At 45.4% G+C, this 11,304-nt stretch overlaps 1 protein-coding gene across 1 annotated transcript in view; it reads left to right on the top strand.

Annotated features, from left to right (window-relative positions):
• PDILT (protein disulfide isomerase like, testis expressed) overlaps positions 1 to 11,304 on the top strand; it is a 31,508-nt gene that overhangs the window by 5,267 nt on the left and 14,937 nt on the right. The window contains exons 2-3 of the mRNA XM_063143519.1: positions 5,270 to 5,476; positions 9,253 to 9,386. Of these exons, the coding sequence (XP_062999589.1) occupies positions 5,270 to 5,476; positions 9,253 to 9,386 (341 nt within the window). The remainder of the gene's footprint in view (positions 1 to 5,269; positions 5,477 to 9,252; positions 9,387 to 11,304) is intronic.

The raw sequence follows: 11,304 nt of genomic DNA, 5'->3' as shown, positions 1-11,304 counted from the left end.
GGAAAAATAAGGCAAACAGCAGTGTGGTGTAGTGGCTAAAGTGTTGGACTGGGAGTCGGGAGATCCGGGTTCTAGTCTCCACTCAGCCATGGAAACCCACTGGGTGACTTTGGGCCAGTCACAGACTCCCAGCCCAACCTGCCTCACAGGGTTGTTGTTGTGAGGATAAAAACGGAGAGGAGGAGGATTATGCATGCCGCCTTGGGTAGGGTGACCATATGAAAAGGAGGACAGGGCTCCTGTATCTTTAACAGTTGCATAGAAAAGGGAATTTCAGCAGGTGTCATTTGTATATATGGAGAACCTGGTGAAATTCCCTCTTCATCACAACAGTTAAAGGTGCAGGAGCTATGCTAGAGTGACCAGATTTAAAAGAGAGCAAGGCACCTGCAGCTTTAACTGTTGTGATGAAGAGAGAATTTCACCAGGGTCTCCATATACACAAATGACACCTGCTGAAATTCCCTTTTCTGTGCAACTGTTAAAGATACAGGAGCCCTGTCCTCCTTTTCATATGGTCACCCTAGCCTTGGGTTCCTTGGAGGAAAAAAAGGCAGGATATAAATAAAATAATAAACACCTGGCATGTGCAAATCTCCCTCATGGTTCCTTCCTTCCCTTATACAGACATTAGTGAACACTAGTGATGATACAGAACCCAGTGAACAGACCCAGTGAACCTACATGGTGGTCAGATTTAGACCCGTTGGGCCTGTTCAGACAACACACTAAGCCATGATTAAGCCACTAACCCTTTTGATGGCCTTGTAGGTCCCTTCCAACTCTGCTATTCTATGATTCTATGCAGCAGATGGTTCATGAGCGTGATTAAACTGCGGTTATGTAGTCACTATGGTTAGGAATGGTTCACAGGACACGCTAAGCCATAATGCTTAGCTCAAAATGCTTAACCACTGTGGCTTAGCGTGTCATCTGAACATGGTCATTGTGTTTGCTTGTCTGAGCGAAGGCAAGCCAAGATATGGCTCCAGCCATGGTGCACCAAGGAATCTGTCCATTCCATTCTCCTGAGAGAGGGCTTCTCCACTGCATGGGAGAAGGGCAAGTTGATGTTTTAATTAGTTGTATGATGTTTGCATTTCTGTTGTGCCCCGCCTCGATCCAGAGGGAGAGGCGGGTAACAAATATTTTTTAAAAAATTATTATTGTTGTTGTTGTTGTTGTCGTCCCTAGGGCAACTAATCTCCCCTGGCTTCAAACTGTACGGAATGCAAATTTACGTGCTAGTTAGGAACAACTGCCCCTTAGTGGCTGCAGATGTTACTGCACCTGCAGGCTTCGACCACATGAATCCTTTTAAATTAATTAATGCATTTAAAAAAACATCTAACCCTCAGGTGCACACTCCTAGTGCCACCTTAGTGTGCATAGCAAGTTTCAGGTGTCACAGTCATGGTGCAAAATACACACACTTAGGATGAAAGAATTCTGAGCTGAGAAATTTGATTTTGAGTAGCAGAATTAGGGGTGGACGGAGTCACGTCTGTCCGGGTGGTGTGGGTACATTGTGTGGCACATTCCACATTGTCCTCATTGCCCACCCATGCAAACCGAGCCACACGGGCTGCGAGACGGCCTGGAAAGGCCACCCATCCCCTAACTGAGCTACCAATAGGTACACATTGGAGGCTCGGTTACTTCTGCGTTTCCCACGTTGCATAAACTGAGCCTTAAAAAGCAACGTATGCAATATTAAAGGAGCCAAGGGGTCCGTGTACCTTGCCGCTTTAAGGCAGCCGTTTGCACAATTTGGGAATTGCAAAAGTGACTGAGTGTTGTGTTTCTTAGAAAGCTCCTGCTTTCGATGGGAGACAAATGATGAGGTCTTTTAGGTAATCCACAAAGCTTTTATTAAGCAGCAAACATCTCTCCTACCTGAAGAGAGTCTAATCTCTTGGAAACTTCCCCCTAGGCAAAACTATGCAAACTAAGCGAGACAATTGTCCGACCAAGGAGAACAGGAAGCCCCTTCCCAAACGCCCGTAACTTCAGAGAGCCTGGTGTGGAGGCAGGTTCTGGCACAATCCTAATCAGACCGACTTTCTCACGCCTCCCTTCTGCTCCATGTGTTTGAGCTTCCGGCGGACCCTAGCATCAGCTAGCTTGTCAGGGCGCTCTCCTCTGGAAGAAAGCTCACTTCCCACTGAGTGTGTAGGATTTGGCCTTGAGGAGAGAAGCTCTGGAGAGGGCTGACTCCCAGCTGGTGAGTCGCCCGTGAGAGCTTCCTCCCCCACTGGTACAGGCTGGCTGGTGCCTGGTGCTGCCTCCTCTAGGTCCGAATCTGATTCTGATTGATTACCTGAAACATCTTCTCCCAACACAGGGGCTGTAGGGTTAGACATGACACTGAGACCCCAATATGTGCTTACTGGTAGCTCAGTTAAGGGATGGGACAGCCATTGGGGGAAGCCTTCCCACCTCCACCACCTCCTCCTCCTCCTCCCCTGGTGCCCCTAGTGCCATAGTAGTCAGGATGGGAAGAGGAGAAGGCACTGCCCCTTCTCTACCCATCCTGGCTATCGCAGCAGTAGCAACACCGATGAGATGGAAGGATGACCAGAGGGAAGCCCTGGATAGACTCAAGCCGCCATTTTTATGTAACATGGTGACTCAGAGAAGGAACAGGCAGCTGTCAGACACTCAATGACTGCACTGCCACCATCCTACTGGGTCTGGTAAGTGGTGGCGGCTCAGCAAGGGTGGCCCAGCAGGTTGGACCCAGTCGGGTGCTGGTGCCACCCCCAACCAGTTCTTCCGCAGACACGCTCCTGGTTACCCCAAGCTTAATTTCAGCAGTATAATCCAAGGCGGCAGCAGCGGCAATGTGGGGGGAATCATTTGGGAGTCAGAAATCCTCGCTGATCTGCTGCAAATCACCCAGAGATCTACCAGTCGGTTCAGATCTACTTTCTGCCCACTCCTGCCATAGAAGACATTAGGGGGGAATCCGCACGTCATACTGAGATCGCTTCTAAGCGACCCCAGTGCGGCGAGAAAGTGATCATGTAACTTGCCATTGGAAGAGCCGATGAAGAGACGTCTTTCCTGCCGCCGCCGCCACCCAACTCCCTCCTCGCCGGCTGGGACAGAGAGCTCGGGGGAAGAAGGCGGGGTGGAGAGCAACCCCACCTTCTTCACCCGAGCTCTCCTCGCCGGTCGGCGAGGAGGTCTGTGGGCGGCGGCGGCAAAGACGTCTCTTCGTCGGCTCTTCCAATGGCAAGTTACACGATCGCTTTCACGCCACACTGGGGTTGCTTAGAAGCGATCTCGGTACTTCGTGCGGATTCCCCCTAGGTGAGGTAACGCATGCAAAAATGTGGTCGCTGGGTATAATTTTCTAGCAGCTGATACCAGGGGCTGGTTAGAGGATGATTAATGGAGGGCTCATAATTATGATGAAAACAAATGTTCCTGGGATTTGAAGCTGATCAGCAAGTTAAGCCAAAGAGATTAAAATCTTCCATCCATTTATCAAAAGTCTAATGGAAGCGATTGTCCATCCTGGTCTTGGATGGTACAGTTACATAACATGTCTGGAGAAAGAGCTTCCGAAAGTTTTGCATTTCTACATTCATCTAACTCAGAGGGAGGCGACCCAATGGCCTGCAGAGGTTTCGGACCACAACTCCCATATTCCCAAACCATTGCCTATGTTGGCCAGGGCTGGTGGGCTTTGTAGTTCAAAATAACTGGAAGACATAACTGGGTAAAATCTAACATAAGACCTACTTAGAGTAGAGCCACTGGAATGAATGGGACCTAAGCTAGTCATGATTCACTTAAGTCTCATGCATTTCAATGGGTCTACTCTAAGCAGGACTTACATTGGATGTTTCTCCTGGTTGCCTACTCTAGATAGTTGCTTGCAATTTGCATTAGCACTAGTCTTTGTATGTTCAACTGGTCCATCTTCACAAACAATCCCTGTATTCACACTTAATAGTGAGAGGACTGATGCTAAGACCACTTGAAATTACTACTGGCAAAACCTGGTGATGATGATGGGTGCCAGGTTGGCAAGGTAGGAGAGACGGAAGACCCAATCTAGCTCCTCACCATAGATGGGACGTAGGGTTGCCATATGTCCCGGAAAACCGGAAATGTCCCGGTTTCCAGGAGATTCTGAAATGTCCCGACTGGCTGGGCAAGAATCCCGGATTCTGGTCCAGCTGGCCGGAGAAATTCTGATCTTCAAAATGGTGCCTTGAGCCTGTTCAGTGAAGTGGCAGCAGCAGAGAAAAAGACGCATCAATCCAGCGCTTTTTCCAGAGCATCACCACTCCTCCACAGGCTCATCTGAGTCACTCACTGTAAGTTGCAGTGAATTGAAGATGTCTGGTTTTACAGTTGTTGATGTTTTAATTGAAAAATTGGGCTTTGCAAAAAATTGGGCTTTCCCTAGATCTTTATATTTTGCTCAGTTTTTTAAAAACAAATCCTACCCCCCCCCAAAAAAAATTGTCCCAGTTTTGTGGATTCGGAGTATGGCAACCCTAATGGAACGTAAATCCATGGAGCTGTATGGTTCAACAGGGCTTCTAAGAACATAAGGGAAGTCCTCCTGGATCAGACCAAAGACCTATCTAGTCTCCCATTTCTTTTCCTTAGGGTGACCATATGGAAAGGAGGCCCAGGCTCTTGTATCTTTAACACTGATATAGAAAAGGGAATTTCAGCAGGTGTCATTTTTGTATGCATGCAGGACCTGGTGAAATTCCTTCTTCATCACAACAGTTAAAGCTGCAGGAGCCCTGCCCTCTTTTGTCTCTGATCATGCTAGGCATTGTGAACAGGCTGGTCTGAATGTTTCGTGACCAGAAATGAAATTCTCATACATCCCTAGGGTATTGGCTATGTTAGCTGGGGCTGATGGGAGCTGGAGTCCAAAGCAACTGCAAGACACCGGGTTGGGGGAAGGTTGATGAAGGAGCTATAAATGGAAAAGAAACATCTCAAGACGTTGAAACAGAGGTGGTTTTTTTTTAAAAAAAAAACAAATAAAACAGGACTTTTAAACAAATAAAATCTATTTCAGCATCTTTTACAAATCTGTTTCAAAACCTTGAGAGGGCTTTTTTTAAACAAATAAAATCTGTTTCATCATCTTGAGATGTTTCTCTTCCATTTATGGGTCTATTTTGGATGCTCCCCACTTTTGCACTTCTTGATGGAAAATCTTGCGAACCTTTTGGAATCACACCAACGACTCAATAAGCCATCACTTTTCTCTATACTGGGTTCTTTCCAGACATTGCTTTGTCGGGGCCTTCTCAGAGTTTGGTTACGGAATTTGCTAAAGCGGCGGAACAGCTTAAGAACGAAGCCGTGGAGATCCGATTTGGCAAAGTGGACGTGGCAGAGCAGAAGGACTTGAAAAAGGAATTCGACATCCAGGAATATCCCACCCTGAAGTTTTTTGTAGATGGCGACAGGAAGAATCCCATTGACTGCAAAGGTAAAGCAACACCGAGTTTCAGGTGTGCTGATGTTGCAGGTGGCAGTTTACTCACAAGGGGGAGCTGACGCCTAGCTCTCAAGCAGGTCGTGAGATCATATCAGAACTTCAGCTTAAAGCACAAGCAAGAAAGACGAATAAGGTAGGGTGACCATATGGAAAGGAGGACAGGGCTCCTGTATCTTTAACAGTTGCACAGAAAAGGGAATTTCAGCAGGTGTCATTTGTACATATAGAGAACCTGTTGAAATTCCCTCTTCATCACAACAGTTATAGCTGCAGGAGCTAAACTAGAGTGACCAGATTTAAAAGAGGGCAGGGCACCTGCAGCTTTAATTGTTGTGATGAAGAGGAAATGTCACCAGGTTCTTCATATATACAAAAGACACCTGCTGAAATTCCCTTTTCAATACAGCTGTTAAAGATACAGGAGCCCTGTCCTCCTTCTCATATGGTCACCCTAACTATCTAGTCCAGCATTCTATTCCCACAATGGCCAAGCAGTTAGCTATAAGAGGCCCTAAGTAGGACACGAGAGTGATAGTAGCCTGTCACTTGTGTTCCCCAGCAACTAATACACAGAGTTATATTGCCTCCAATACTGGAGGTAATATATAGTCAGCATGTCTAGTAGCCATTGATGGGCTTCTCCATTTCAAAGCCATCCGAGTGGCCATCAGTACATCTTGCAGGAAACATTCCATAGTTTAATTATACACTATGTGAGGCAGTTCTTCCTTTTCCCTGTCCTGAATCTCCCCTACTTCAAGGCCCTTTCTTACCTGGCTTCTCCACTTCTGTCCTCCTTCAAGGGAGGCCTTAAACAGTGCTGTTAAGGTGTGGGAAAGTCTGCCCGATCACTTCTCAGGCCAACTAACAACACCCGCTTCCTGGACTGGATCTCTCCTCTTCCCGTTGCTCAAGCTAGGCTGAAACGGAAAAGGAAGACCTTTGATGCTCCTTCTTGTTCCGCAGGATCCAATGGTCAGCCTGAGTGGGCAGAATCTGTCCAAGTCCTGAAGATACTTCTCTGAGAAGGCTGCCACCTGCAGTTCAGTGGCTCACCACATGGGGCAGCCGTACATGAATTCAGCAGTTCCTAAAAGTCCATTCTACCCCATTCAGGACTCTATTACCTCATTCTACTTCCATGGGTAGACCAGGCTTAAATCTCTGCTAAGGGTTAGACTGGTAGAAAGCAGGACTCAAATTCAATGAAGTTCTCCAAATTCCATCTCAAAGTTCGTTCCCACTCAGCTTGCAAGCTTTCTTTTTTTCTCTCTTTCTGTGTGAGAAGCTGTGCACATTTTTATGCACGGCTTTCCAAACGTGCCCACCAGTTTTGCACATCTTCGAAACACACACATTCTTCTCCCATCGATTAACCATATTTGCGCACATTTTTAAAGTGCGCATTTTTTCATGCACATTTTTCAAATGTGTGCATGCTGTCAAACACACTTTTGTGGGGGGGGGGTCTGTGAAGCACATTGCAAACTCAGAAATGCACAGACTTTGATGGCAGACTTGACTGCAAGTCTGTGTTCTGCCCGGAAGGTGTGAAACGAATACATCCAGATCAAAACCAAATTGAAATGAATTTCTCATACATCCCTGCTTGGGATGAATCTCCTGTGCATTGAAAGAGATGTCATACATAATATATAAAAGCCAACTCCATTTACCTCAGTAATTGACACCAAAGACAAACTCAATCCGTGAAGAATATGCCAAGTCAAAACAGCAACAGTATATTTGTATTTCATAGAATTATAGAATAGTAAAGTTGGAAGGGGCCTATAAGGCCATTGAGTCCAACCCCTTGCTCAATGCAGGAATCCACCTTAAAGCATACCTTAAATATGCTTTAAGTTGGACTCCTGCATTGAGCAGGGGGTTGGACTCAATGGCCTTGTAGGCCCCTTCCAACTCTGCTATTCTATGATTCTAACACTGTGGTGTAGTGGTTAGAGTGTTGGAATGGGAGTCTGGAAATCTGGGTTCTAGGCGGGATCTACACTACTGCTTTAAACTGGTTTATAATAACAGTGACAACTGTTGGGGCCCAGAACACACTCCATACACTGTTTTCAAACTGTTTTCAAAGTGTCATGTCCTGCTTGGTGTAGATCTGGCCCTAGTCCCCACTTGGCCGTGGAAGCTGAACAGGCGACTTTGGGCCAGTCACAGACTCTCAGCCCAACCTACCTCACAGGGTTGTTGTTGTGAGGCTAAAATGAGGAAGAGGAGGATTATGTATGCCACCTTGGGTTCCTTGCAGAAAGAAAATAAAGTGGGATGTAAGTGTAATAATAAATAATTTAAGTTGTGAGGATAAAATGGAGAGGAGGAGGAGGAGGAGGATTATGTACACCGCCTTGGGTTCCTAGGAGGGTAGAAGGCGGGATATAAATGTAATGAATAAATAAATAATCCATAAATACACAGGGCCAATTTTGTTTTCTTTTTAGTAGCTCAGGCTTCGATTCTTTCCCATGTCCAAATGAAAGAGCTGAGTGGTGTTTCTGTACTGCATCTCAGCACCTTCCTATTGCTCCTTTTGTTCAGCAGAAGCGCACACACACACACACACACACACACACACACACACACACACACACACGAGAGAGAGAGAGTGTTACAGAGTTTCTGACATCTAATTTAATTAACCAAGCTGCTTATTAACCTGTGGAATGGCCCCCAAATCATACTGGATTAAATTGCTGGTCGATATTTTGCATTGGAGGGGCTGGACGGTCTTTCCCAGATTTGCCCTGTTAATCATGGCAGTACGTGCTCTTTCAAGGTTTATTAAGGGAGAGTGGCATGACCTGAAAAGAACTTCTGTGAAAGCCAGTGATTAGGCAGCTAATTGGGAACCCAGCCAATTACCCAGGGAATTTTCAAAGGCGCATGAAAAATCAGGTACTTGACTGCCATTTGGCAACTCTTGGATGCCAGCCACAGGAGTGTCAAGGGGCTGTCAGTGCCACCTCTGTCTTTGACAGGGCTCTAGGAAACCCCCTTACTGATAGACCTCTGCAGCAGGAGCAAAGCAATTGTCACGTGGCTTGGAGACGCCATCACTAGGGTGACCATATGAAAAGGAGGATTGGGCACCTGCATCTTTAACACTTGCGTAGAAAAGGGAGTTTCAACAGGTGCCATTTGTATGCATGCAGCACCTGGTGAAATTCCGTCTTCATCACAACAGTTAAAGTGGCAGGAGCCTGCCCTCTTTTCTATCTGGTCACTATAGTATAGCTCCTGCCGCTTTAACTGTTGGGATGAAGACGGAATTTCACCAGGTGCTGCATGCATACAAATGGCACCTGCTGAGATTTCCTTTTCTACATAAGAATTATAGATAATGAGCCCAGTCCTCCTTTTCATATGGTCACCCTAAATATTATTATTATCATCATCATCATCATCATCATCATCACTTTTTCGCTTGTGGTGGTTTTTCTAAATGGGCATGATGGGCTTTGCCAGGTCATGTTGTCTTTTATTGATTCAGGAATTTCCTGACAATTAAGCATGTTTTAAGTATGACTGCTTTCTGGATGTTGGTGTGAATGTATTTAGTAGGCCCAGTTTATGAAAATTTTCTGTATGGTTTTTTGATGTGACGCCAGTGACTGATGTCATTAACGAAATAATTGTGACCTTTTCCTGTTGCCATAGTTCTTTAACTTCCATGGCCAGTGGTGTATTATTATTATTATTATTATTATTATTATTATTATTATTATTATTATTATTATTATTATTAGGAGTTCGGGAAGCCTCTGCTTTTGTCACATGGGTTAGAAGAAGAATAGGACCCAGCGCCATACTTATGAATAGTACAGACCAGGTCAGAACCTTCATAGGCCTTGGAGACTTGGTAGTGATTGGCTTTTTTAAGGTAAGCCATGGTGTGGGTTGAAATTACTTGGTTACTGCACCTCAATGAGTGATGGGAGAATTCCCCCATCTGTGACTGATCTTGATTTGGAGCTGGGGTTGTCAAATGAAGCTTTTTTTAAAAAAATGTAATAAAACTCTGAAGATAAGTGAGTCCCATAAGGCTCCAGTCCCCATATACCTCCAGCTGCCCTTGCCTGGTCATAGAATCATATAATAGCAGAGTTGGAAGGGGCCTACAAGGCCATTGAGTCCAACCCCCTGCTCAATGCATGAATCCACCCTAAAGCATTCCTGACAGATGGTTGTCCAGCTGCCTCTTGAATGCCTCTAGTGTGGGAGAGCCCACAACCTCCCTAGGTAACTGATTCCATTGTCGTACTGCTCTAACTGTCAGGAAGTTTTTCCTGATGTCCAGCTGGAAAAGCTTCCTGACTGTTAGAGCAGTACGACAATGGAATCAGTTACCTAGGGAGGTTGTGGGCTCTCCCACACTAGAGGTCAATGATGCTCTCATTTCATTCATTTCACTTCAATTCATTTCTGTACTGGCCAATAGCCAAAACTCCCTGGGCAGTTTACAAAGATTAAAACCTTAAAAATACATGATAAAAACCATTGATATACAAACATATGAACAGACACCAAAGAGACAGACGCACATATGTCTCAAACAATTTTAAACAAATCAACATTTAGGGCTGGATCCGGGATTCCGTCAGATTCCCCTGTGTTCCCCCTGGGACCCAGACAGGCGCCTGGAGCGCATTCTCAGGCCCGTGGGTTGTGTGCCCACACAGCCCAATAAGCGCCCGGCAGCTGTCCGCCCTCGTCCAGAGCCTCCATTGTGCATGACAATGAAGGCTCCAGGAATTATGTAATTTCCAGAGCGTCCATTGTTGCTCGTAATGGACCATGTAGGCATTCGACCTGTGAGTCCATAAATTCACTGGAGGTGGTTGGATGTGGGGGAGCCCCATAGGACTCCCAGACCCAGCTGGGCACCTGCAACATCCCTAATCAGAACAAATATGTTATGTATGAAGTTTCATTATTTGCAATAGCTGCTTTTAAAATGAGATGGAATTATGTATAATTGTAAATGAAAAAGTGTTGGAAAGTGTTTGATTCGTTATTGTGGAAATGTTTGGGGGGGGTCTCCTTTTTTTCTCTCCTGTTTGGTGATGACTTTTGGTTTTAAGCAAATCAAGATTGAACTGAACAGAACACTAGAACTCCAGTGTCCACCAATGAGAGTCAGGTACAATATATTCAGGAATAGGGATATCCATCACTAGGAAATCCAGTTCTTTTTTGGCTCAACAGAGTTCCACTGCATGTAGGTCATTTTTGTGTGTGCATTTCCTTTGGAAGGTCCTGCAATTTGTATGCGTTTCAGAGCATTTTTGTGCAAATCACAACCAAATGTGTGCAGCCTTGGCTGTAATTTGCACAAATTGCTCAGAAATTTGCACAAAATTGTAGAACCTTCCAAATTCAAAGAAACGTGTGCAAAATTCCCCCAAAAGTTCATGAAATGGCATGACTCACTGCAGATGAAATTGGACGCCACAACAGGAATCAAAATTAAGTCGGGGGGGGGGGGGAAGCCTCAGAAAACCTGTTGAACTCTACCCCCCAAATGGATTTTTCAACTTCCCTATTCAGGAAGGTGGATACACATTGACGGAACTAGGTGCCTCTTTGCCCATGCTAAGCCCTGGAAGTTGTTTTCAAACCAACAAATCCTTTCACACATTCCCATTCTCCAACCTCCATGCTTTCTTGATTTCAGCAGTCTAATTTAGGGCAGGGGAAAGCTTTTTGTTAACCGCCCAGAGAGCTTTGGCTATTGGGCGGTATAAAAATGTAATAAATAAATAAATTGTGGTTTTAATTAAAGTATTAATTAAACCCTT

Source organism: Elgaria multicarinata, chromosome 17, assembly GCF_023053635.1.
Source record: "Elgaria multicarinata webbii isolate HBS135686 ecotype San Diego chromosome 17, rElgMul1.1.pri, whole genome shotgun sequence".
Taxonomy (NCBI): domain Eukaryota; kingdom Metazoa; phylum Chordata; class Lepidosauria; order Squamata; family Anguidae; genus Elgaria; species Elgaria multicarinata.
The sequence above is the reverse complement of the archived record's forward strand: the minus strand, read 5'-3'. Positions and strand labels throughout refer to the sequence as shown.